This window comes from Alligator sinensis, unplaced genomic scaffold (genome assembly GCF_000455745.1).
Source record: "Alligator sinensis unplaced genomic scaffold, ASM45574v1 scaffold444_1, whole genome shotgun sequence".
In the NCBI taxonomy this organism is placed as follows: domain Eukaryota; kingdom Metazoa; phylum Chordata; order Crocodylia; family Alligatoridae; genus Alligator; species Alligator sinensis.
Window position 1 is genome coordinate 3,716,218 of NW_005841886.1, and position 27,146 is coordinate 3,743,363.

The window sequence follows — 27,146 nt, forward strand, 5'->3', positions numbered from 1 at the left end:
TATAAGGGTAGGGGAATGAGCTGCAGATATCCCCCCCAGCCCAGTACTTATCTGCCAGGCTGTGCAGGGCCCCTAAGGTGCATGAGTCACTCTCTCTACTCAAAATGACAGCCTTTTTGGGGTGGGGAAGGGTCAAGCAGGGGCTGGCCCTTTCTGTGTTATGATATGCGCAATGGCTTTCTTTGCCTGACAGGGCTGCTGTTTGGGTTCTCTCCCGCCTCCTTTAAATACAGCGTAGTATTTTTAGAATGCTGCTCTTGTAGCACACAGCCTAATCCCACTTGTCTGGAAAGCCGCCTTCCCCCCCACCCCCATCCCCCTGCCTATAAGAGCATTGTTGTGCAAGCTTCTCAGTCATCATGCTACCAGAGCCTTTATAACATCCCTGGGAAATGGGGGTGGGGGGGTGTCTTGCACCAACCAGCAGGGTGCCTCCCTCCTCACAGACTCACCCTGGCTTGGATCACAATGCTGTCCTTGTAGGAGTAGGCTCAGGCCCACGTAGCCATTGCCCATCTTCAACTGGAGGCAATGCTGGCTGTGTCAGAAGAAGGAACCTAGCAGGGTGCATTTAGGTTCTAGAGGCTGTTTTGTTTTTTGGTTGGTTTTTTTTTTTCTCCCCTGCCCCCCAGCTTGTGGCCTGCAGTATGAGAATGTAGCCCTCCTCCCACACCCTTGTCAAATAATTTTGGCCTTTGCTGCCACTTCTTGGGCTGGGCTCGCTTGGCTGCGTGTTTTCTGTACCATGGGACCCTAACTGGGGCCTGGTTATGGCATCACCTTGTGTCAATGAACACCTTCCCCCACCACCACCAAAAGGGTCCCTTCCATCATAGTTTTGCTTGACCACCTCAGGGCAAAGTATGTAAAGGCCCTGAGGTGGGCAAGAAAAACTGTTGGAAGGGACCCTTTTGGTGGCTGCTCCTCATCTCCATGGGGCTGGCTTGCTCAGGGAAAGGTTGGCAGGGAAAATCTAGGTAAGGCGGGCAACAGACATGGGGCATATGTGGGAAGACAAATCCTGGGATCTGTGGCATTTTTATGCTCTTTTTAGTCACCAGTTCCAGTGACCTATTTTTCCTTGCAATGCGTTGGAGGGGTCTCAGCTCAGTCCTTAGCAAAGGGCTGTTCCTGTAATGTGACCCCCAGGCTTTTGTCAGGGCTCTGGCACTGGGGACCTCTGTCTGTTCTAAGCCTTTGAGGGTCTGGATGCCACCTCCAAGCTTGGGCTCCTGAGCATGGACTTTGCTGTGCTCCTGTGAGCTGGAACTTCTAGTTCTGTGGTGGGTTCTAACTTCTCTGGCTTGCCTAGAGCCTATCCACACCCCTTCTCATGTGTCACCTGCAGGCATGAACCTGATGCCATGTATCTAACTTCTGGAGGCCTTTGGTGGGTGCAGTAAGCCGAGGCAGAAGGGCCTTGCATGGTATCTGTGATACACCCTTGTGTGACTCGTAGCATGGGAATTGGTATTTTGGAGACCATCTGAGTCCTCAGTGCAGTACACTTCACACTAACCCGGACTTGGTACTGTCTTTGGGGCCATCTGCCTTGCAGTACTGGGCTCCTTCTGTGCCAAGAGGCTCCTGCTGCAGGTAGTTTTCCCTCCTCATGGAGGGTGAATGTCTTGGCCCCTGTTCTTCTGTCAGGACCTCCCTGCATGGCCCCCAATGGGTGATGCCAGGCAGCTGCCAGGTGACAGACCTGTGGTCCTTGGTAGGAGACAGCTTATTGCCTAGTGGGGGACTGATTCACTGGGGCAGCACTCCCACTATCTTGCTGCCCTTGAGGAATTTCAGTCCAGCCCAGAGGTCAGAGGGTATGGGGTTGTGGGGGGAGAGCAGAGACCCGGCTGATGACTAGGGTTTGCAGCCTGGCAGCGGTGTCTGTAGGGACTGCCATCTCCCTCAGAGGTCACCAGTGGTATGGGTTTCCTGTGGCTTGGACCCTTCCACAATGGGGCCATGGGTCCCATAAAGAATTCAGCTTGGACCAGATGCTGGCAGGGTAGTCTGCTCTGTATTACAGCCCCCACTCAGGGTGACACCATAGCTGTGCTGGTACTGAGACTCATGTTTTAGCTTTTCCCTGGGAGTTGCCTTCTGCAGCAGGGGACCTGGGTGCTGATTGTTTGGGCTGGGAGTGCTGAGGAAGCTGCAGGTGTCTCCCAACCTCTGCTCAGGAAAACCCAGCCACAGAGCAAGCAGGACATCCCCTTGCTGCTGAAGCTGGCATGCCGGTTGGTCCCGAACACCCTGGCTGCCGCTGCTGCAACACTGGACCTTGATGTGAGGCGAGAGGTTGAGCGTGCAGAGGCGGCAGAAAGATCTTATGGCCTTGCGCCCGTTCAAAGCTACAGAAATAGCAGCTCTGACGCCAACTCCAAAAGTGCCCTGTCCATGAGAGGGGGCTGATGGGGTGGGGGGGAGCAGTCCAGAAATAACCCTGCTATTAAAAGTCCCAGGTTTGGATTAACACGCTGGTAAATAAACGCTTCCCCCTTTCCCACTTGGTCGGAAACTTAAAAACAGCAGCAGTGGCTGAGCCAGGCAGGCGGGTGACGGCAAACATGGAGGGTGACCAACCACCGGGGCACGCCGGCTATGGGGCCCTGAAAGGTGATCCCGGCTTGTGCTTCCATAGGCACCTTGGCTCTGGACTGTGCGTGCCATTGGAAGAGGCAGTGCAACACGAGGGGAGGGGGGAGCAGAGGCCAAGCAGCTCGTTGGGAGCATCTCTGTCCCAGGCAGGATGAGGACTGGTGTGTGCAGCCTAGGTTCCTCCGCCAGGGCTGCATCAGACATGCCCTGTCACTGTATGGTTTGTTTTGTGTGGTGGCTGGAAACTACTGTTGTGGGGCTGAGGTGCCATAGTACAAAGTGCTGTACAATCACAGGATAAAGAGACTGGCCTTACTCTGAGTGTCCAAGCTGAGAGAGTCTTGGCCTGCCCCCATGCCTCTGGCTACCCCACCTGGCAGGGGCCTTGTTCTTTTAGGGCTTAGTCTTTGGGTCCTGTTCTGGTGTTGGCCTGTGCCCAGGCTGCCAGAGAAGGGTCAGGCAGCGCTTTGTTTTTGATGCAACTGAGAACCTCTGATATTTTCACATGGGGGCTGGTTTGTGGCTCACAATCTCTCCTTTCAGGTGCTGGAGCTGGGCTTGGAGTGGTCAGCTAGAGGAAGAAAAGATCAAGCCTGGCTTCTCCCCCAGCCCCATCCTGGTTTCCAGCTGCCTGGCATCTTTTGGGACCTTTGCAACCAAGCCCCCCCATCCCTTACTTCAGCCTGGGAGGCCCTTACTCCAGCCTACTCCCCTGTGCTGCCCTAGCAAAATCCCACACTATCTGGGGGCTGCCCAATGGGCTGGGAAAGTTCAACAACCCACTGCTGCTGCTGGGTTAGTTTGATCTGGCCGCTGTTTATCTCGGGTGTTTGTCTGCCCCCTGGGTGCTGCCCATCACATCGCCACCAGGTGCCCTCTGTCTGAATCCACCCTGGTAGCAATGTCCTGAGGACTCTTGTTGCAGCCTCCAGCACTCTCCTTTCCTGGGATGGGAGCTGTGCTCTGCACAGGGCCTGACTGGGAATAATTTCCTGGAATCTTGCATGTTTTCTTGGGGCTGAGGGTGGACACGGGGCTTGGGGATCTTCCTTACACTGGGCAGGCTGCTCTGAAGCCATCGCTAGAGCAGATGCTGGCACGTTCCAGACACGCTGGGCTGAGCCAGTCAGATTGGGATGAGGTTCAGAGAAGGAGCATTAAGTCTGTTTTCCTATTGCTTGTCTCTCTCCTTCATGTGGCCCTCGCTCTCCTCTGTTTGGCAATGCTCGCAGCCTTTCCCCCAATGAAGCGATTACACTGACCCCTTTGGTAAAGGCAGGCTGTGACAGGCAGGCTCCCTTTGCATGAACAATCCTAATTCCCTGAGCATGCTTGAGCTATTTATAGCTGGCTCCTCCCCACTTGTTCTATTTCAGGTCACCCCAGGCAGTTGCTGTCTCAGTGTGTGGAAAGGATGGGAAAAAAACCCGATAAAGGGAACTGTCAGTGGTGCATTGTGTGTGAGCAGAGGGGTTTTTCAGCCAGCCGGGGTGGAGAGGAACTTGGCCCCATCTTTCCTCGTCTCCTGTCTCGGTGAAGCGAAAGGCAGCCTGTGTCTCTGTTGTCCCTCTCCTGTGGCAGCGAGGTGGAGAGGAGGAGGGGGGTGCTGCCGCCGCCGCCGCTGCCATTGCAACGCCAGCTCTGTGCTAGTCCTCCGGGGATCAAAGCCATCTCCTAGGGTGAATCACACAGTGCCGAGATGAGCTTAAACCGTCTTCTCCCTCTCCACTAGCATCTCGTCTGCCTTCCAGATCAGCAGGCTGGTCCCACTCAGCCTGGGTGCTCCGCTGGCGGGATAAGCAAGGACTGTTTCCTTTCTTCTCTGCAAGAAGATCCTCCTTGCATTTCCTGCACATGAACTGATATTCTGTGGGGTGGGCCTCCGAGTTGAATCTTGCCTGACTTTGGATGCTTTAACTTTCTCTCAGAGCCCAGGCACACCTGCCCCCTGCCCCGTTTGCCATTGGCGAGTGGGGGAGAGCAACGTCGGATGAGTTTTGGCCACAGCCTGGGCCTGCTGACCATCCCTTATACAGAGCCCTCTCTTCTACCTTTGGACAGTGAGGAGAAGGTGGGGAGGGGACGTGGATTGTTTGGCCCAGTCTAGTGGGCAGTCGGTGGCTGCTGTGTGTGCCCCCCCTGGCATGCTACTTGTGCCCAGAGCACTGGGACTGCCTGAGATGCTGCAGACCATTTATGAGACCGAATCATGTTTCTCTTCAGATGGGGTATCCGGACGCGATCAGTCACTGGAGCTCTTGTCCCGGGCGCAGATCCACACGCTACCTGTGGCAGGTGAGTGTGGCGTGGCCATAGCTGTGGGTCTGGGAGTAGACCATGTAGCTCCAGGGGCACTCTACTTCAAAGGCAGCCCTCAGGGGCTGAGCAGGAAATGCCTCTGGCATTGCTGGGGCCCCATCCTGCAGGGTCTGGTCCATCCAGGGAGGGCACTTTGCAACCCCCACCCAGCTGAATGGGGCCCATGGCATTGCAGGAACAAGCCCCGACTTTTTTTTCCCAGCTTGTCCAGGGCCCAGGTTGCAGAGGCTCAGCACCCTCAGTCAGGGGCATATTTCCCAGAGGGTTCAGCCACTGCTGTGCCCCCTGCCCTTCCATTTTTCAAATGAAGCCCAGATCCTGGGTTCTGAGCTCTTCTTTTGATGATCTGATGGTGGGGTGCATAATCCTGTATTGTTTGCCAAGTCCCTGGTGACTTGTGACACCAGGCAGGAATTACTTAGAACCTGGCAGGATGGGGCCCAGGCCTAGCCTAATGGGGCGCACAGGTGGTATAATGCCATGTTTCTCTTGGTTTGAAAACGTTTACCTCCTTTTAGTTTGGGTATGAATGAAACCAACCCCAGCTGGCTCTAGGGCTCTGGCTGAGGGACTGGGAAGGGGTCATTTGGGTCTGATAGCAGACTCACTTGTCTGGCCAAGGCAGGGTCTGATTGGCAGTCTCCTTCCCTGTAGAAGCAAGCTGGTTCCTGTGGGGTCCCTCTTGTTCCCACTCCTGCCATTTTCCCCTGGCTTGCAGTCAGCATCACTTCCTTGGTTGATCTGTAGTCAGTGGTCTCTCTGCAATGGGCCGTGCTCCCCAACATGGGGGCCTGACTTGGGGCCTGATCTGAACCCCTTTGAAGCTGAGGGCCAGATCCCCAGCAGATGTACTCAGGTTTGGCCTTGGCTTGGGACCTTGGGTTGCAACTGGCCCTGGAGGGACACCTTTGTGGGTATTGCTGTATGCTGGCACCCACCATGGTCACATTGGCAGCCCCAGAATGAACCCCTTAATGGCCTTGGCCCTTGGAGGTGGCATCTTGGTTTCCCCAGCAGGGATGTAATTGGTGGTGGGGTGTCTGTGGTCTGACCAGACAGAGGACTGGTGCCCTTTGGCATGGTGCCTGACACCACCTAGTGCTGACAGCTGATATGCCACGTGCTTAGTGCGTGTGCTGCGCCGTGTGGCCTCCAACATGCCCGCCCCTCATCTTGGCTGGGGCAGTTCCTCTCTAAGTGATGGGATACAGCTCTTGGTGAATGCGGGGTCAGGATGACTCGAACTTCTGCCCCCAGCCCATGTCCAGTGGGGGCTCTTTGTGGCCAGAGTGCCATTTGGTCTGCTGGTGTTTTGGGGTGGGCTTGGATAGACTCGCAGAGGCAGCTCCTGCTGGGACTTTTGTCCTCTCAAGCTGCAGTCTTGTTCTGCGCCCCTCATCCCCCTCCCACTCTCTGAGGGTCCTGACTCTGCTCAGAAGACTTTAAAGCTCTCTAGTAAACAAGCTATGGGGTTTCTTCCCCCTGACGCACATCTTCCCCCTTTGTTCTGCAGCTAGACTCAGTATCTGTTTGCAACAGGTATGTGCTGACAGAGCTCTGTAGTTTCCCCCCACCAGCTGGAACCATAGGTGGCCAGTGTCCATCTTAGCCTCCCTACTCTGCCTTCAAGGAATGTGTCTGCTGCTGGTGGGTTGATAGCATCAACTCTCTCCCTTCCTGGGGCCGGGAGAGACCTTGGAGCTGGTGGGTCCATTCTCCCCGGCTTTGTTGCCCCTCACTGTGTGCTGTTTCCTTACTCTTTTCCACAAGCTTGCCAGTCTCACTGCCCCCTCCCACCCCATTAATGGGGAAGGACTGTTTTCATAAACATCAGCCATGCACTTGCGTCAGCCACGCTGCAGCCGATGCTCAGCAGACGTAGGGAGCAGAGGGGCGTGGGCGCAGGATAAACACGGGTGCACATTGGCTTTGTCGTGCATGATTTGTGTGTGACGGCTCCTCCCCCACTCCACACTGTGCCAGCCAGACGGGGGTGGGAGGGGGTGGAGCATATTGATCTGCTGGGATGTAATGCACTCATGAGAGAGGCCAGGTGGGGTGTATAGAGGTGAGGCAGGTATATGCCTGTCAGTGCCTTTTGTAAAGCGGGCACAGTTATGCCAGCATTAGCTGATCTGGATGGGTCCTCCAGTTCTGGGGGGCTTTGCTTTGCTTCCTGGCAGGCTAGAACAGGTACATGAGGCTTTGGGCATCTGGTTAGAGCAAGCTGCAGGGCAGCCTGGCTGGGCTGGGGGGCTTCTGCATAGAGTATTCTGCATGGTGTCAGATTCTCTGGGCTGGGGGCAGGGATATGTTGGGTTCAGGGCCGTGCCTTCTGTTGGGTGGGAGAGCTGAGCTGGGTAGTGATTACCTGAGATTTTTGGACCAAGGAATTGCTGTTAATGTTTCTGGTGGACCTGCATGGCCCCTTGAATTGAATAGGGACAGGGTGGTGTACTCCACAGACCATTTGCATGGCCTCATGACTTGGCAGTGATGTGCCACTGTCTGTGACTTCTGTAACGCACCCTTCTGCTTTAGTGTTCGTGCAACTCAGCAGCAGGTGTGACCCCATGTTCCCTCTGCTCTGCCTGGCCATGGCTGTCTCCTAGAGATGTTTTCAGGACTGGGCCCGTTGGGAGGTGGATGGGATCCTGGCCTGATGGGCGAGGATTCTGGTGAGGGTTACCATGGAGCCTGGACAAACCTGTTGATGCTGGTATTGCTCCCAGAGGGGAAATGTAGAAGCCCCCATGTGCTGTTTGGAACTGGGGAGATCACAGCTGGGATCTGCACAGGGTCCAGTGGACTGGAGTATTCAAAGCCTCCAGTTGGCTGCCTCCCTTCTGCAGCTTCTGTGGGGCAGACCCATGTAGGGGCCTGTTCCTCTGGCATTTAGACAGAGCGTGATCCCTGTGGTACTACCCTTTCCATAGGCCTTGCAGGGCAGACTTCTGCTCTGTGGAGGAAGGCAAAGCACTTTGCCCAGAGCTGGCAAGCTGGAGGCCCAGAGGGGAATGTCACCAGTCCCCATGTCCTGTCTAGTCAGAGCTGCCCCACGATGGGTGCTTCCTATCTGTCTGCTGGATTTTAACTACTTGGGCATGCTGGGCCCTCAAAAGTCCCCCTTTGACATCAAGGGGGGTCCTGCCATGTGCTCCAGTCAGTGTTACCTCCAAGGTATTGTCTGTGCCTCCAGAGTTGTGAGGCTTCTGTGTTTGCAACAACCAAAGCCAGGGAGGCTGCAAGCTGGGGCACAGTGGGGATGCATGGTGTACCCCAACCCTGCCCTTGTGTAGAGCAGGGGGCCTGTTCTCTGTTCCTCTGGCTCCAACACTCAGAGGGGTGCATGAGCTCCTGTTTCACCAGCCGTGAGTCACCCTGCCTGCCAAATTACAGGCTGTGTGCAGTGCTGCTCCAGCCATCTCACTAGCTTGGCATCTCCCCGGGCCGCTGCCTCGGGATCTGTGCAACGGCTCTGGCTACTCGGAGGGATTTTTTTTTCTTTTTTCAAGGGGGAGGAATGTGGAATGTAAATAGATGTTTCAAATAGAAACCCTGTAACCTTCTATTATAAAAAGATAATAAACATGCAGTCACATGGCAGAGGGGAAGGAAGGTCTGAGAATCCCCATGGATACTTGAACCTGCTCCCCCCTCCCCCCCGCCCCCCACTGCTTTTCGCCCTCTAATTATGTGGGTGAAAGGAAAGATGGCAAAAGAGCAGCGGTGGATAAATGTCTATGACAAGGGCCCTGGTGTCTTCACACCAAGGCTGCGTCTGAGATTGCATCTGGATGGAATTTTTTTTCTGAGCTGCTTCAGAAACTGTCCATTGCTAAAATGCAGCCAGCTCTGGGGTAGAGTCCAGCTGGCCTCTTGGCATGCAGCATACGAGAGCTTGGAGGTAAGGCAAGAGTTAGAGCTGTTGGCTTCCACCCTTTCTGGGTCCATGCTGTGTATTTTCAGCACCAGGCAGGGTTGTATGTTGGCTTTGGGGAAGTGGATGGAGTGTGGAACAGAGACCCGGGTCTGAGCCATGGTGACATCTTGCTATTTGGGGTTTTGGGGCTTTGGTAGAAGGATGGGTGTGTAGGCCAGGGGTTGGGAGAGATTCTGGAGGTAGTGTGGCTGACCCTCTGGATATGGCCAGTGAGAGCCAGATGACCTGAGTTCTGTTCCCGGCCACTGACTCACTGTATGGCCTTGAGACACAGGCTGAAGGAGTGACTTGCTCAGCCTTCCCCATTTCTGCTGTGTGACAGCAGTGCCAGGATGCTCAGCAGAACCCAGTGCTGTGCTGACTCCTAGAGGGGGATGGCCTCAGGCCCAGGGAACTTGCAAGCTACATAGGCAGGACAAACGAGTGGGTTGGGACAGAACTTATCCAAGGTCATCAGGTCAGCGTCAGAATCAAGGATTGAACTCCCAGGCCAGCAGGTGAGCAGGTTGGCCAAGGCTGCTCACCCCCTTGCAAAGTGGTTTGAGTTGTGGGGTGCTGCAGGTTCACATTAACAAGTAGGGGAGATTGAAGCTGCATCCAGCCAGATTCAAGTGTACATGCCCTGTATGTGCACAGATCCCAAAGAATTAATCTGTGGCTTCACTGGCAGGCTGCTTATTAGAAGAGGTGCAGGCCATTCTCTATGTCCAGACAGTTGTGAGCTGCTGGTGAATTGGGGTGAAGTGCAAATGGCTGAACTGGAAAATCCTTCATCTTGGCCGTTTTAAAATTCCCATTTTGCTTTTGTTTCCCTTCCTAGTTTCAAACTGGGGTGTGGGCTGACAGTGTCCCTTCAGGCATGTATGAATGGGGCTGGGTATGGTGGGGCCTCTTTCCACCAGGGACAGTGGGTGAGTATTGTTCCCAGCTGGGGCTGTAATATCTGGGCAGTTGGGGTCTCTGCTCTGAGCAGTTCCCATCCTGTTTTTACTGGGCTGTAATGCACAAATGTCCTGTGAGCTTTTCCGCTCTCCTGGGCAGGCTGCGGTGCTGTCCCTGTCTTGTTCCTTGGTTGTTTTTGACGGTGTCCAGGATCCTTGTCCCTCTCAGGTTCTTGCTCAGCCACCCTGTCCTGTCCTTTCATCTCCTGCAGGCTCACGCTGGGCACTGTCAGAGCCTGGTACACCATGCCAGGCTGGGAAGCTTGCACTCCCTCAGAAATACTCCTGGATTGTTTCTCTCTTTGGTAGGGTCTGAGAGAAGGGGCAAAATCAAGGGGAGAAGGGACCAAGAAATAGGATGAAAGAAGAATATAGATTTAGAAGGGTATCCTGCTGCTCGGCCCTGTCTGCATTGTCTGCCACTGCTACTGCTCATGGTTTGTATGTCAGAGGTACCTCAGGGCCTAACTTGGTGATCAGGATTACTTGTGCCAGCCTTGTACCACAAAGTGAGGGGTAGGCTCTGGCCTGCAACATATCCTGCCCGAGTGACGCTGTTTAGGGAGAGCCCGCATGCCCCGGCCTGGTGTCTTTGTGAGCACATGTGGACACCCACGTGTTAGTATGCTCTTCTCTTCCAATTTCTTCAGTAAACAACCCGGGCTTCCAGTTAGTGGGATGCACTTTTTTTTTTTTTTTAAAGCACTGAATCATGATTGTGGGGGAAAGGGATCTGAATTTTGGGGAAGAAAGTGTGTGGTGTTACCTAGATTATAAGTAACCTTTGGGGTAGGCTACTGGTAAGAGGCAGAAACAGGTTTATAGCTCAACCTTTTATTTGCTTGCACCTTAAAACATGAGAACAAGCACTTATCCCAAAGTCTATCTGGCTACCCACAACAGCACAACATACATTCTCACCCATCTTGGCTGGGGAGACTTGAGAGGTGGGAGGAGGGTGGCACACAGCTTGGCAGCAGGTCTGCTAATTCAAGAATAGTTTTCCAAATTTCCCTCTAGCCTATGCCCAATATTCATAGATGGCTGGCTTTAATATTCTAATAAAAGACCTCTGGTTGGTTTCATTTAAATGTGTTTGTTTCATTGAAACTTTTATAATGGAGCTGAACCAGGTCTTTTGCAGGCTTGGTTGGTGTCAATTATTTCCTTAGGAGAGTTTCTTATCTCCTTTCCTTCCCCACTATGGAATGCTGTTTCTCTTTCTTCTTTACCTTACTTTATGGCCTTTTTGACAGGCTGTCTTTGTTTTTACAAATTATCTAAGCATTTTAACAAAACTATATTTATTATAGCAAAATGACATCTAATACATCTGACTACATCAATTACTATTACTACTATTTTAAAACAGAGCTATGATATAGTGTATATGGATTATTTAATGTATGGCCTTCTCTTATCTCCTTTTTAGGCCTTGTGTTTTGTTTAATTGTGTTTGATGGTTTCCTTTAGTGCTGACCAAGTTAGTTGTCACATCTGCAAAAGTTCACACTACGGTCACTCAGAAACAGGCTTTTGAAAATGGCTAAGGCTAGCAACAGCATGTGTATGTGTTGGGGGAGGAGATTTGAGTTGCTAATGGAAACCCAGTGCGGCCTGTAGGACCCCTAAGCACCCTTCTTTCAGCTGGGGTGGAGTTTGCTAGCCCTGCCTTTGTTTCTGATATGCTGGAGAGAGAAAAAAACTTCTTGCTTTTTCAAAATCCCCCCAGGGCACTGAATCCAACCCACTGCAAAATCCCTGCAAGTGCCGGTTGGAGGGGTGACTTCCCCCTTCTCTCCCAAACCCCAGAGGAGTTGGGTATGCTTCTGCTGGGGAAATGTTAGAATTGCTGCTGTTTACATGGAGGTAGCATATAGGGCTTCTGCCCCAGAGGGCTGGTAGGGAGAGAGAGAGAGAATCTGCCCCAAGCAACTTCCAGCTTGGAGTGATGGGCAGAAACCAGGGCACCTGTTTTGCAGGGGGAACAGAGGTGCAATTGTGGGGCAGGTTTTAAAGGATTCAGTATGTACAGTGGGGTCCTTTTGTCACTGCAACAACTCATCCAGCTCATGGTGACTCACCCAGTGTGTCACTGCAGGAACCATGGCAGAGCCACAGACAGAACCATGTCTCTCAGGTGGCAGGGCTGCAGCTTGCTCACAAGGTTGCCTGCCTGCCCTCCTTCAATAGGGCTCTGCCTCTTGGTGTCATAAATGCTGGATCCCATGCCATGCCTCTAACCCCCTGCCCTTTTGCCAGAATGGCCCCTTGGGAATGCCTGCAGTGGGGCTTGGACTGGACAAAGACGATTCCAGGAGCCTGGTTCACCCAGTGCTCATAGTGGGGTGCACCTGCTGCGGCTGCATCTTTTGGATTCCTGATCCACACCTATGTCGGCAAGAGGAGAGTCGGGCCCTCTCTGTCCCTGCCTTGCCCCCGTCTCCACAGGTCCCTGGAAAGCCAGTGACCCCTGAAGCAGCTCTAACCTGTTCTCTGATTTCTCAGCATGTTCCTTGGAGCTGATCTCCATTGCAGCTCTGTGCCGATGTGCTCATGTAGGATGCTTTCGAAGGCCTGCCAATGCCTAAGAATACCAGGCAGGTATTTTTAGAGCTGAGTTCTAAGCTGCTTATCACTGCCAGCCTGGCATTAACACCCTGGAGCCAAGTGCTGCTCTAATCCAGCTCTGCTGCGGGGCCTGGCACATTTTGCAGAGGAAGCCATGCTGGGGCTGTGTCCTGGTCCTGCCAGGTGCCTGGCACCCTTGGCCGGCTAGGGAGGAGGCATAGAACATGCACTCGGAGTGTGGCTGGAAGGGTGTTTGGCCCTCGGGGGCTAGGTGGGGAGACGTATATTGGTGCCCCCATCTGTTCTGAACACAAGGGCCCAAGCATGCCCCATCTTCTGGGATCTCATAGCATTTTCTACCAGAGCGTGGCCTTGGCCTTCCCCACCCTGGCAAGGGGGTATCTATGTTATAGCAGCACCTCAAAATGCTAGGGCCCTGGTGCTATGCAGCGGGAAACGGCCCCTGTCCCAAAGCATTTAAAATCAAGCTGCATACAAGATGGGGAGCAAGGAAATGCATGGTGGGGGGGAAGGGTGGAAATGGGAGGTGAAGGGACAAGCCCAAGGTCATGCAGAGCACTTGTGGCAGAAGTGGGAATAGGTTTCTTCCCCAACCATCTCAGCGGGAGATTGCCAGGCTGAAACAACCCAGCCCTTGCCGAGTGAATGAAGGCTGTGGGGGTCTGATTTCTTTTTGTAACCACGTGGAAAGGAGAAGAAGCTAAAGGACTGTGGGAGTAATGGGGGTAAACTGAGCAAATAGATTGTGATAGGGGATCATAGGTTTGTGGCAGTGGTGCAGGCTCTCATATGGAGTAGGAGGCTTGGGAATTGGGTAGGTCTGAGATGAGGCTTGGTCAGTTTTATGAAGGGGATGATGTATCGCGGTGCTTGGGATGGCAGAAGCTGGACTGGGGGACCTGGGAGGACATTGCTAGTCCTGTGCTCCTGTCTCCTAGGGCAAGGCTGCTGCTTTAAGCATTCACAAAGCTGTCCTTCGTGTGCTGCCCCTCCTCCCCCACCCCAGCATCCTCCTTATTAGTTCAGTGCCTGCCAAACCATTCTAAGGCCCCTCCTTCACCCCACCTAAGATGAGCGCCCATGCCAGAGGGTGGGGGCACCGATCTAACGGACTGGTTCATTTGACTCAGCCAGGTGCAGTGGTCTAGTCTGAGAGAAACGGGCAGAGCTGAGAGGCTGCAGAGCCCCAGAATAGAGCTGGGAATAGTGTCCCTTGTCCTGCATCCCCCAACCTGGGTTGGGGGGTGGCAGCTCTCATTGAGCTTGGGGCATGTTGGGGTGGGATTCATCGTTGGCTTCTCACTTTTCCCTGGGTTGAGGAGCTCTGCCTTAGTTTCTCTGGAGTTAGAGGTAGGGCCAAGTTTGCAGAGCAGTGGAAGTAGAGGGAGCCTTGAGGGGGCAACTCTTCAGCTGAGGCAAGACAGACAGGCTGTGTGGACCCTGGTGGATATGTGCTTGGTGATGTGACAGTGGAACTGGCCCTGAGGGGCCACTTGACCAAGGCTGGAGCGGACCTTAGCCTGGGCCGGAGGAGACTTGGGCTCCATTTCTGGTCCTGCCGGAGAGCTTGGGCAGCTCTGCTCCAGCTCCACACTACCTCCTGCGGCTGTGGTGAGGTGCTTCTGCAGCCCCAGCCGTGAGGCTACCCCATGTCTCCCCAGCCCTCCATATGCCCCCCTCCTGCTGGTTCCTTGCGCTCCCTGGGGTACAGCACTGCCTTCGGGGTTACTTGGGATGCAGTGTTGTATAGCTGTGCTGGGCTGGCTGAGAAGCTGCAGCTTGAAGCATTGCAGCTTTGCACCTGGGCCAGACAGTTGAGCTACTAAACGGGCTCCCCCTGTGCCTACAGTGGGGGACTAAATGGCCCTGGGCCAGGTTCTGTTGCCACTGGTGCGGTGGGAGCGGTGTTGGGCTGACTGCCTATTCTCACATCCTGGCACTCTAGAGGTGCATCGGTCCGATATCAGATTGGCACTGATTTATAAAGAAAATTGACTGGTTCTGGAAATTAGTCTGATGTGGCTGAGAATATGGCCGATAAATGCCCCATGCATGTGTGCAACTGCAGCGCAGCACGTAGGCAGTGAGGAGCACAGCCCAGCAGCATGGAGAGCTGCGTGCAGCTGGTAAGTTTGTGGTGGAAGGGGAGGGGGGAGGGAAGGGGTGTGGTGGGGGAGCGGATTAAGGCCCCCACAGTGAGGGAGGGAGTGGGGCTGGGGCAGGTGCTGCTCAGCCAGGGTGGGGCAGGCATGGGATGGGGTCACAGCTTATCTGGGGGGTGGCCCCTGCTGCTGTGTACACCCCAGGGGGTGGGGGCATGTGCCCCCAGATTTGCATGGGGTGGGCTGCAGCTGTGGGCTGGAGCAAGGGTGGTGCTGGGCTCTTCCCGGTGGGGCTGCGCTTGGGGTGGGTGGCAGTGGTGCTGGGAGGGGGCTGGGGGGCCTATGGTGAACTTTGGGGTGGCTGTAGCCCCCTACCGAGCACTGCTGCCACCTGCCCCAAGCACAGCCGGCCCAGCCCCTATCGGGAAGAGCCCAGCACAGCCCCAGCCCTAGTCCACCCTGTCCTTGCCCCGTGCAGATCTGGGGGCATGCACCCGCACCCATGCCCTACCTGGGTGCATGCAGCAGCAGGTGCTGCCCCCCGGATGAGCCGTGGCTCCGTCTAGCACCCCACCCTGCCCCGCCCTGGCAGGGCAGTGCCTACCCCAGCCCCACTCCCTCACCATGGGGCCTTGATCTGCCTCCCCACACACACCTTCCCTTCCCTCCCCTCTCCACTTCCACCATAACAGAGTTATCAGCTGCACGCAGCTCTTCAAGCTGCCAGGCTGCGTATCAGAAATCAGATTGGTATCAGCTGATATGCCTCCTTAAAAATTGGCTATCGATATCGGCCCCCAGAATCTCTATCAGTGCACCCCTATAGCACTCCTTGCTCTGATATTGAAATGCTGTCCTGCTGGGCTCTTGTGAGACAGGCTGCTGGTTTACGGATGGGGGGAAAATGAAGCACAGAGGAACTATTAAGGCCAGGGGTCTTATGAGCTCCCATTTTAAGCACACACATAAATAAGCATCAGTGTCTGGGGCTCAGGACTCCTGGGCTCTAGCCCCACATCCCAGAGAGGGGGCTGCTATGAGGGGGCAGGACTCCTGGGTTCACTTCTTGGTTCTGCCACTGACTCACTCCCATGGTCTTGAGCCTTCCGCTTTCCTGCATTGGCAGAACAGCAGGATTCTGGGGTGACTTGCTGGCTGTGTGTGTCCCTCCCTCTGCTGGCCCCAGGAGCTGGCGCCTGCCAGGTAGGAGCGTGTGCTGCTGCTTGGAGGAGGAGGGGATGTCTGAGGAAGAGAGCCTAGTTGGGATCCCTCCATGGGGGTGCTCTGCTCCCACTCTGTCATGGGAAGGGAATCTCCTTTGAGCCTGGGGCTCCTGCCAACTGTGCTGCCCTTCCACCCTCGGTCCTGGGAGCTGCTTTCGAGGGTGCTGGCAGCTGGTTGTTGTTCCTTCTCGGGAAGAATCGCGTGGTCTCCTTGAAGTTGGAAATTAATTGCTTGCAGCAGTGTGGAGCCTGACATCCCCTTGATACCAATTAAGTCAGGGGCTTCCTACCTATGAAGATTCCTCTCCAGAGAGACTGCTGCACCTGGGGAGTGTCCCCTGCTTCCAGGAGCTGCAGAGATGTCCCTGGGCCTTGCGCAGCAGTGGGATGGGCTGGGCCTGCACCTTCCTTGCAAGGAGATGGTAGCTTTGTAAGCTTGACCTCTGTATAACAGTCCATGTTTCCTTCTGTGGAGAGGTGCAGCTGGGATTGAGAGCAGGGGTGGGGTGGGGGAGAGATCCATGGGTGGTGCAGTCTTAGGCTCTGCCAGCAGCAGGTGCTGTAGTGGGAGCTGCAGTGTTCGCTTAGAGTAGTGATGTGGGTGTGGGGGAAGGGATTGAAAGCCACTTCCACATAGTGATGCTTGGTACCATCTCTGGGCAAGAGCTCCCGAATCGACAAAAACACCAAAGTACACAAAGATAAAGATAAGGGCACTTTTTGTTGCATGAAAGGAAAGTGATAAAGGGTCTCAATGGGGAACAGTTTAGAGCAGGGGATAGGCAACCTCCAGCAAGTGTGTATGTTAGTGGCACGTGGAGACACTTTCCTCGGCATGCCAGGTAGTGTGCGAGGAAAATGTTTAAAAATGTATATATTTTTTTTTAAGCTGCTGCTCTGGTCTCAGCACTGTGGCAGGCACCAGGGGCACAGTCAGGAGCACATAGGCAGGGATGCAGTCTGTGCGAATCATAGAAAGTTAGGGCTGGAAGAGACCTTAGGAGGCCATCTAGTTCAACCCCCTGCTGAGAACAGGACCATTCCCAACTAGATCGTCCCAGCCAAAGCTTTGTCTAGCTGGGTCTTGAAAACCCCCCAGGATAGAGCTTCCACCACCTCTCTGGATAACCTGTTCCAGTGTTTTACTACCCTCCTAGTGAGAAAATTATTCCTAATATCTAACCTGAACTTCCCTTGCTACAACTTGAGACTGTTTCTTGTTCTGGCATTTGTCACCACTGTGAACAATCTAGCTTCATCTTCTTTTGAACCCTCCTTCACGTAGTTGAAGGCTGCTATTAAATCCCCTCTTGGTCTCCTCTTCTCTAGACTAAATAAGTCCAGTTCCCTCAGCCTGTCCTCATTAAGTCATGTCCTGCAGCCCCTTCTCCATTTTTGTCACCCTCTGTTGGACTCTCCAATTTGTCCACATCCTTTCTGTAGCAGGGGGCCCAAAACTGGACATAGTACTCCAGATGTGGCCTCACCAGTGCCAAATAGAGGGGAAGAATAATTTCTCTTGATATACTGCCAACACACCTACCAATGCAGCCCAGTATGGCATTAGCCCTCTTCGTAACAAGGGCACATTGCTGGCTCATAATCAGTTTGTCTGCATTCTGCTGACCCCACTCCCTTTCCCTGGCCTGTGCCCTCCAGCCCGGCCTGGCCCCTGGAGGGGAGCTGCGAGTGGGTGAGGCTGGGGCCTGAAAAGGTGCTGTGGAAGGCTGCTATGCTGGAGGCTCCCAGCTGGCTTGGCCTTGAGCGCTGTTCCCAAGGGGCCCTGCAGCCAGGCCCTTGTACCAGGGGTGGCTCTGCCCCACTTACATTGTGCCTGGTGCACAGGGAGGCAGAGTCCAGAGCCAGGAGCCCCCTGAGCCCAGCGTCCTGCCTCAGCCAGGCAGCATCCCCTCATGGGCTGGGTGGCTGTGGCCCATCCCTGTGGAGCTGTGCGGGCCACGCCCCAACTCAGGTGCTGTTGGGTGCCCCTGCCTGCCTGCCCACCTGCTGTGGCATGAATCTGTGGAGCCCTGGGGCAGCCCCCGCTCTCCTTCTATTGCTGCTTTCCCAAGACGGGCTGGCCTGCCTGCAGCGCCTACCCTCTGTGCCTGCTTCTGTATGCCACCTGTCCCAGCACTTTGTGCCCGGTGGTGCTCTGCCCGGCTGGCATGGGATGTCCGTCTGCCCGAGCCCCGGGTGGGCCCTCCCTCCCAGCCCTGGGCCTGGGCACCCCCCAGCTCTGGGACTAGGGGAGGCCTAAGCACCCTGGCCATGATGACTGCTACTGGGGTGTCACTGCCTTTGTCTGCCGGACGCTGCCCTGGACCAGCGGGCTCAAGCCACAGCTGGTAGTGGTGGGAGATATGGGTGGCGAGGAACACACCCTCTTTCTCTGCCTTTTTTTCTCTCATCTTTCTCTCTTCTTTCTTTCATTCTTTTCTTTCTTTCTCTTTCCTTTTTCTCTCCTTTTTCTCTTCTTTCTGTCCCTTTTTCTTTTGTCTCTTCTTTTCTTTCCTTTTTTTCTCTCTCATCACATGCTTAACAAAAAAAACAATACACGAAGAAAGGTAGTATATGAAGTTTTATTTATTGTTGCCAGGTTTAGAATTTTTAGAAAACATGGTATTTACTGTAATGAAAAAGCAACATTTTATGATTATTAACTGTATTAAAAAGCAGTGTGTACTGTCATGTACCCCCGGCATGCCGGCACTCTGATATCTTACAAGGTAGATGCTGTAGTTTTTTCAACACTCCTTCCAAAAACATTGCTTATCCCTGCTTTAGAGTATGGGCTGTTGGCCTGTTCCCTGTGCTGGGGCTTTTGGGCACGGGCTCTCCAGAGCTCCATGTGTTACCTGCAGTTGGAAAGCCAGGCTGTGTTTACAAATGCAGGGATAGTAGGGCAGGACTCATAGGCTCCATTTGCAGCTCAGGGCAGGGAGCATTGCTGGTGGGTTGGAGGTTCTGTCTCTTCGCGCTCCCCAAAGTTTTTTGTGCCTCTCGGGGCGAGCATCTCCCCTGTCCACCTTGCACAGTTGTGAGTGGGTGACTGCGCACCCTGCATGTGGAACAGTGATACATCTTCTTGTATGCCGAGCTCTTCTGACACTTCAGTGGAAGTCATTTTTCTATTATTATCTATCCAGCTGAGGGGTGTGCATGCATGTAGGGGTGAGTTCTTTTCCCTGGAAGAAGCTCCTGGCAAGTGCGTTTGAGGGCATTGGAGTTGGTGGAGCTCCAGAATCACCTGTTTTCCCAGGGAGCAGCTGGCTCTGTGATTGGTCAGGATCTGTCCCTACAGCCCTTCCCTCCTCACTTCCTTGAGACCTTCCCCATCTCAGCAGCCTTTCCTGTCCCTGAGGGAGTCTACCAGTTGGGTGTCTCAACAGCAGCCAGCCCTGCTTTGCCTGCAGCCTCTGGCCAGCACTGTCCCAACTCAGGGAGCCCAGGCTGGCCTGGGGTAGCCCCATGGCAGCTTGCCACCACTCCTTCCCACCCCCAAACAGTGGTTTGCTTCCTTGTTGGTTTTAGGAAAGCTATTTCTCCCTCCAAGCTCTAGCAGGTTTTGGTGGAAGGGCCTGAATTTTCTCTTGTCCTGCACCTGTCATTGGTTATGTCCCCATGCTACTGCCATGATGATCTGGTGGTGTTTAACACTCGCTCTGTACTGGTAGGGCACCAGCACTCTTGGCCTTTTGTGCCTCTTTCCCACTCTCTTCAGGGTAAAGCAGGAGTCACACCACTGGCACAACTGCTAGGGGCAGGAGAAGGATCAGGCCTTTGAGGTATAAATACACAGAGCATTTTGGCGATGACAGCCATGGCAGCCAAACCAGAGGCTGGCAAACTCCAGACACTGGGGAATTTTGAGGTGGGTTATGAAACTCCTGAAAAAGAGTCCATGCAGGGCAGAGCTGCCTCCTTTCCCCTCTACCCCCTTACAGCTTGGGAAATGCCTTCACTGTGGCAGAGAGGCCTGGGAGCAGGGGCTTGGGGAACATATTCAGTTCAACCTGTGTGGAGGGGTGTTTGGGAGGCAGCATAGAGCTTCTGCAGCTGCAGTCCAGCTAGGATGCGGGGGTCAGCTGATCTGTGCCAGGCACTGCTGGACGCCTTGCTGCCTTCAATACATTTATCCTTCCCTTCCTTCCAGCCTTTGAGGAGCAGGAGCTGCTGCCCTGATTCCCAAAGGTGCCAATTTCATATCCATGGGGTTTAGGCACCTAAATACCTGCAAGGGTCTGGATTTATGCGACTCAACCCAACTCCTAAGGGAAGTCTGTGGCAGGACAGGTAGCTGCACTGAGATCTCCCCAGACACATGTTGCTTTGCAGCTGCATCCCTGCTTCAGTCACGATACGTGCTTGTTGCACATGAAGGCGATCCTGAGGATGTCTCCAGCTCACTAATGAAGCCGTGGCCTTGCAGGATTTCACCCTGGCTTGCCTGAGACCAGGAAGGTTGCTGGGCAGCTGAGGCCCATGTCTCTTCAGCTTGCCCGTGGTGGGTAGTGGAGCCAGTGGGATTAAAGTTAGCTCTGATGGGTGTGCATGGGCCTCAGACACACCTTGAACTCCTCTGCCCTGAGCACAGTGCTTCAGAACAGAGCATAGGAGACCTTTGACCAGCAGAGCCCAGAGCTTTCCCCCAGCAGCACAGATGCTACCAGAACTGTGGGCAGATCATCTTCTGACTCACCTGGGGACAGTGCTAGTCCCTGCCTTGATCATGACCCACTAGGGCTGGAGCCCTGGATTAGAAGCTTGTCCTGGTGTTCAGGGTGGAGGGTAGTAGAGAGATGCCAGCAGATGTCTGGTATTGACTTGGATGGGTCCCCCTGTTCCCCTTCCCCCTACCTGGCTACTGATGGGTCAGGGAACATGGCCTTGCAGCTGGAACCCTGGACTAGACTCTGGAGACCAGGGGGGCATTCCCCTTCTCTGGCTTTCCTTCCTGTGTGCCTTTGGGCATGTCACTGATTCTTTCTGGGCTTGAGTTCTGCACTGGGGCAATAACACTCCCTTTTTGCCCATTGTCTCCTGCATTTACTTAGGAGGCTCCTTGAGGCAGGGCCTGCGTCTGTGCAGCCTCGAGCCACCCTCTGATATATCAATAATCACGTGATGGGTGGGGTAGGGGCATGAATCTACCTGTCACTGCTTCAGCCCTATAGCGCCTCCCTGAGGCTATGGCTGGCTCCCCTCCCCCACTCCCAGTGCGAGATGAAGAAGGAGATGGCTGAGGGCAAGCGTGCTCTTTGCTGTCACACCCTGGGAAAATGACTGGGTGTGTGTGGAAGGCATGGACCTGGGTGGATCATCTTCCCCAACCACAAACTCCAGCTCTTGTATTTTTGCCTGGGTCTAATTGGAGCTGGCAGCAGAGAGCCCTGTTCCCACCCTTTCTAGCACTCCTTGGGGCTTTGCAGTGGAATTTGCTCCCCTTTGCCAGGGGGTTGGCATTTGTCTTTCACAGGCCTGGGCACCCAGATCCGGATCATGCTGCATCTCAGAAGTGTTGGCAGTGACAGGAAGTGACAAGTGAGCTATGGAGGAAGTCCTACTGCAAGCATGGCAGGGCAGGTGCTGAGATCCACCATTCAGCACTGTCCCTGTCTGCAGGGTGGCAGCCCATTGCAAGACTGCAGTAGGGAAAATGCCAGACAGGGGTATCCAGGACAGTGTGCACAGCCCCTGTTGCCCAGCAGCCCTCACACTTCTGGTTTATGGCTTCCCCCAGTGCAAGTGAGGAGGAGGATGGCGGAGCAGTGGACACCTGGGACCTCCTAAGAGTCACTTTTCTGCCCCTCTGGCTAAGGGGAAACTATGGAGCAAGAGCAAGAACAAGACCTTCCTCTCCCTGCACGGAGGTCAGCAGCACCCTCTGGGGAGCTGGGCTGTGACTCAGGCTTTTCAAGCTCTTTACTCTAAATTCTGTGCTACAGATCTGGCTCCTGGAGCTCAAGGAGCTAATGCTGATTTTTGTCCCTCGCTCTCAGGCCAATGACTATGTTGTGTTAAGATGTCTGCCTTGGGTACCAGTCTGGTCCTATCTCTGATGGCTTTCTCGCCTGTCAGGTGCTGCTACTGCATCTGTGCCAGACAGTTAAACACCTTTGTGGGTTGGAGCTAAAGGGCTTCTGCTCTGTAGCAGATCAGGGATTTGAATCTGCATCTCTGGGGACATGGTGGTGGGGCCTTGGGTCTACTCTGCGCACAAGTTTGGGTTTCGGGGCAGCAGCTCTGATCTTTGCAGCTGTGCCATGGGCAGCTCCCCTGCTGGCTCCCCACCACATGTGCCCTGCTACTGGCTGGCCCGCCCCAGCTCTCCCCACAGAGCCCAGCTGGGGTCCTGGCTATCTTCCTGCCTGGGTGTGTTGTGCACTCTGTTGCTGGCCAAGTCATGCATCCTCTCGCCAGGAAAAAGCCACTTCTGTGCAGGACTAAGTGCATGTTTGGCTGGGGCCGAAGCACCCCAGGCTCCCCCCTCAGTCCCTCCTATGTCTCTTCTTCTGCTGCAAGGGCCACTTCTTCCAGCTGAGGCACTAATAGGCTGTGCAGATCTCCCTATTAGCTCTGCTGGTGGAAGTGGTATAGTACTGTTTAGCCTGGTGCTCTGCCTAGGGTATATCAGTGCCAGGATGGCACTATGCTGACAGGATTAGCTTGCTTCTGGTACCTGAGCTAGGTTGGGCATTTCTGCCTGGTGCTGCATACATGGACCCAAAGGTAGACTTACTGCTGGGACTCCCTTTACAGCAGCTCGGAGCTCCTCAGTCTGGGTTCAGCCTCACAGCCCTAGGGAGGCAAGGCAGCAGGATTACTGCTGTTGTGTTGATACCTGCCAGGGGCAGGGACTTGGTCAACGTCACACAGGAAGTTGTTGGTAGAACAGGAGATTGAACCTGGGTCCCAGAGGCAAGTGCCCTGACCACTGAGCCCTAATACCTCTCCTTTTGCTCAGAGGTGATTAGCCGGGTTAGCCTGAAGCCCGTGAGAAGGTAGGGCAGGATGGGACCTTTGCCTCACCCTCTTGCTGAGACCCAGGAGCCAAATGCTGCTCTCTTTCCCCTCCCTATATTTACAGCCTGACGAAAAGCAGTAGGGTTGGGACCCCCTGCAGGACTCCCCCTCCACCTCAAGGGCCAAACTGCAGTGGGCCTGGTTCTCCTGTTACTCATGGCTGTACGTCTCCATTGGCTTTGGGCTTATTCATGATTTAAAGAGTCATAAATACAAAAAGGGCCTGCACATGCCTTTGCCTTCCCCTTCCCACCCCATTGTTGCAACAGAGGAGCTGGGGGCAGGCTTTTCTCTCCTAACATTTCCACTCTGGGGATCCCCTGTTTCCACTAGGGTTGCCCCATGTGCAGCCCTCCCAGGGAGGAGGATGGGGCAGGCACTGCCTTGCAGCTGGGTGTGGGTTTATTCCTTAGCAGGGGACATGTGCAGTGTGATATGCCTTGGTCATGACTCACATCGGCTTTGCCTTGGTGTCAGTAGCTGCGCAGGGCCTTGCTTGCCCAGGGTGCTTGCATGCATCTGGACAGGGAGCGGTGGGTGCAGCTTTCCTGCCATGTGCCCCCCACCAGGGCTGCAGGGAAGGGGAGAAGCCCTAGTTCCCCTTGCAGGAGAGATGCCAAGGCTGGAGCTTGGTTTGCCACACTGGTACATCTCTTGGTGCCCTGGGCCTGATCGTTGGCTGCTTTTCCCAGGCTGTTCCTCCCAGGTGTAGTCTGGAGCGTAGGGGTGGAAGTGGCAAAGCACCTCCTGGATTCTGGGCTGCTCTGGAAGTTGAAGCAGCCCCTTGCACAAGTGGGAGGGACTCAAAATTAGGGTACCCCTTCCCACTCTGATGACAGGGCTGGTGTAGGCTTCCCTGCAACATGGGGCATTGTCTTGGGGCCAGTGCAACCCTGCTTCTGGGCCTTGGTTGCCACCCTCTGCCCTGACTTGTGAGTTGGGCCTGAATGTAGAGGGGGAAGCAGACTTAGGGGAGCTACAAGTGTGCATACCCCATGGGTGTAATGGGCAGTAAACTGAGGATAGCTGGAAAAAATGCACATTGGCATTTATGCACACATGCCTGCACCATACAGAAAACTGAGGCTGGCTGAAAAATGCTCATGTGCCCACACACATGCACGTGTGCCCATGTGCATTCATTTAGTGTGTAGTAAATGCAGGATAGGTAGAACTGCACCTGTATAGCTTCCCCGTGTTGCGTAAAATGTACAATGGGTTAAGGATACTTGGTAACACACACATGTACCTATGCATGTACATGGAGAAATGTGGCGACATGCACCCCCCATCCCCCTATGTGTGTGCTGTGCAGTTCATTGCAGCTTACAGGGAATGCAGGCGTGCAGCCCCACACCACAGCATTCTCCTTGCTGAGATTTTAGTCAGGCCCTACGGTGACTGAATGCTTCAGAGGGGTATCATCAGCTGCTTCTGCTCCTCCCTCTGCCGATGGCATGCTGGCACTAGAGATGAGTTGCGGTCTTGTCTGCAGATACCTCTGGCATGCCAATCAGTGTTGCAGCTACGGGGGAGTGGGGGGCATGAGTTGGGGTAAGGTGGGGGTGAGGCTAGGGCATGGGGTATTGCCTGCAGACTCATTTGACTCGATCAATCGATGTGTTGGCAGAGTGACGTCCATCTGTCTGTCCATCCTCGCAGCTGCACGTCAGTGTCAGGATGTCTTGAAGGATGACCCATGCTGGGGAGCAGGGAGTATTAGTATTCTGGGCTGCTCCCCCCCCCACGCCCTCTCCACCGCCCCCAACTTCCTGTTTGGATTAGAACAGGTTGTTCATTGGAGTGCGGCGGCCCTGCTGCTCGCATACAAATAGGGCTGTGTCTGCCAGGCGGTTACTCACGGCTGCAGCGGGAGCGCGGCTTCATTCATCTGCAGCGCTGGCAATGCTTGGCTCTGTGGGAGGGGCTGTGGCAGTGTTTGGAGCTAGGGTTGGGACTTGGTCCTCCTTCCTTGAATTGCAAAGGTCCCCGAGTGCCCAGGGAGAACAGTCCAAGGGCAGTGGTCTGCAGGAAGCACTGAGGGCCAGGGCATAAAGCATAGATTGGAGCCTGGATGCTTGTCTTCCATACTTGGCTCTGTGACAGTCTCTTCAGTAGGCACTAAGGCGCATGGACCGGGGGCCCAGATGCCTGGGTACTGTTCTTTCTCTATGAAGCCTTGAGCAAATGAACAAGGCTGCAGTTTCTGGGGTTCCAGCATGTGACCCCAGGGCCTGGCTTTCAGAGTCACTTAACGCTTCCTGCCAGGGTTGCCTGACACATGGGTACCTGGTCTGGGTTCTGCCCCTGGACCCAGTGCTAGGTTGCCAGGTGGCTTTGGGCAAATCTCTTCCATGGTGAGTGCCTCAGTTTTCCCCTATACAATGACCCCCAACCTCCCTTGTTGATTACTGTGAGGCTGAAGAAGAGCTGCTTCAGACTGGTGATATAGTTGTGTGCAAGGCCCCTCAGGCCATGCAGATCCCCCTGAAGGAAACTGGCTCAGGAAACACCTTCCCCAGGGTTTACCAAGACCTGTGTCACCTTGCACGCTTTGGGGAAGGGGTTACTTCCTCTTTGCTTCAACCTCTTGTACCCATATCATGCCCTTTGCCTCAAAGTGCTTTCTTCTGGTGGGCTGGGGGAGGGGAGACCCCAAGACTTGACTCGGGGAGTAGGTGGTAGAATCAAGAATGGTCCCCCCGGGCCCTGGCAGCCAGTGTCCTGTTCTTACAATTCTGCTGCATTATCAACTTGCCACACCAGGGAGAGATCCCAAGGGGATGTGGAGCCTGTGGCCCCAGCAACGCTGGGTCCCAGCTAGGAGTGACTGATCCTGAGGAGGCCTTGTTCATCTGCTTCCGCTTACTATCTCATGCTGGCATCATGCTGCCCAGCTGTAGTGCAGAGAGCAGCACTGCTGGGAGCACAGAGCCTACCATATCCGAGCACTCACCCAACCTCTCAAGAGGGCTGTGCAGCCCACCCAGAGCTCCATGCTGCTACAGCTACTCTGCCCCCAGCACTTGAGGCATCCAGGGGGTGTCTGCTCTCCACTGCAATCACAGCCAGCACAGCATGGACACGGCCTGCATGCTGAAACCCATGAATGAGAAGCAGCTGAATATCCTGTATAGGGGGCTCACTCCCTCTGCTCTCAAGACCACAAGCTGGAGTGATACAGCTACATCTTCCCTGTGGGCCAGGGAAGTGCTGTTGCCCTGGTTTCACAGATAGGGAAACTGAGGCGGGGGGGCATGATCACACAGCATGGAGGTGTCCTTGGCTGGTCCTGTCCCTTTGTGTTCAGCATGTGACCTTGTGGGTGGAAGCATGGTCTATCTGTAGGCATATGCACAGGATAAATAAAGTTTAATGCAGCCCATCAGTCACTACATATTTAACAGTAGCACCTAGGTGGTCATTGGCAGTCAGGGCTCCATGTTGCACACATGCAGGAGCTGGCAGTCTCAGTAGCTTGGGAAGGGAGAGAGAGGTGAAGTGACTTGCTCACAGTCATGCAGGAGGTCAGGGTCAGAGGGGGACTAGGGCCCAGGTGTCCTAGTGCCATCTTGTGTCACTGCTAGTTTTCCCCTCTGTTAGTGATGCCTTATATGTGCTTGGTCCCGGGCAGGGATGTAGGGCCCTGTTGCACACAGACCCAGATATTCTGATGTCTTGTGTTTTTCCCCATATGTGGCTGCAGTGCCAGTGTTTTGGGAAGGGAGTTCCCCCATGCACCTCATCTCCTTGGATCTAGGGAGGCAGCCATGGGGGAAGACTTTGTGAAAGCAGCCCTGCCTTGGGCATGAACATTGGTTGCCCTGTTCCATCACTCATGCCCTCTGCCATCTTGAGTGAGTCATTGCAACCACTGGATTTTTAAAGGGATTTTGGTGCCCAAGTCCCTTTGGTCAGAGTGGGAATTTGGTGCCTAAACACTTGAACAACATGGTTGTGCCCCAGTACCCTGGGTTTAATGAGGTTGTGAGAGAGTGCCTCCTCCACATTGCCAGGATGGAGAGGGGCGCAGGGAACAGGCCACAGAGGAGTCTTTTTCCTCGCATCTGGCCCAGGCAGGATTCTCCTGTCACATGTTGTGTGGCACCTCAGCAGAGCTGGCACGGGGCCCTGCCTCGCTGAGCTGATAGCATGCTTGCACCTGCTTGGCCTGGGTGTAAGCAGTGCTGCTGGGTGTGAGGCTGTGGGGTGGAATGGGGCCTCCTGGCTATCCCTCCCTAACAGTTGCAATGCCAAGGAGATGGAGGTAAAACATCACCACATCTCAAAGTGACCCCACCCTGCCCTCCAAACCAGGCTCATGAAGATTTAATTGCCCCAGGCTTTCAGGGGAAACTGAGGCATGGAGTGCCCATCGCCCAAGGTCTGCAGGGAAAGA

At 54.5% G+C, this 27,146-nt stretch overlaps 1 protein-coding gene across 8 annotated transcripts in view; it reads left to right on the forward strand.

Moving 5' to 3' along the window:
- Positions 1–27,146, forward strand: part of HDAC5 (histone deacetylase 5) — a 75,304-nt gene that overhangs the window by 15,883 nt on the left and 32,275 nt on the right. For 2 of the 8 annotated variants that reach the window (XM_025196901.1, XM_025196902.1), the window contains exon 2: positions 4,825–4,896. The exons of 2 other annotated variants lie outside the window; for them this stretch is intronic. In XM_025196901.1, coding sequence (XP_025052686.1) covers positions 4,825–4,896 — 72 coding nt within the window. Of the gene's footprint in view, positions 1–4,000; positions 4,281–4,314; positions 4,897–27,146 lie in introns of those variants that run through there. 4 more of the 8 variants (XM_025196906.1, XM_025196903.1, XM_025196900.1 and 1 more) reach the window with 4 other exon arrangements.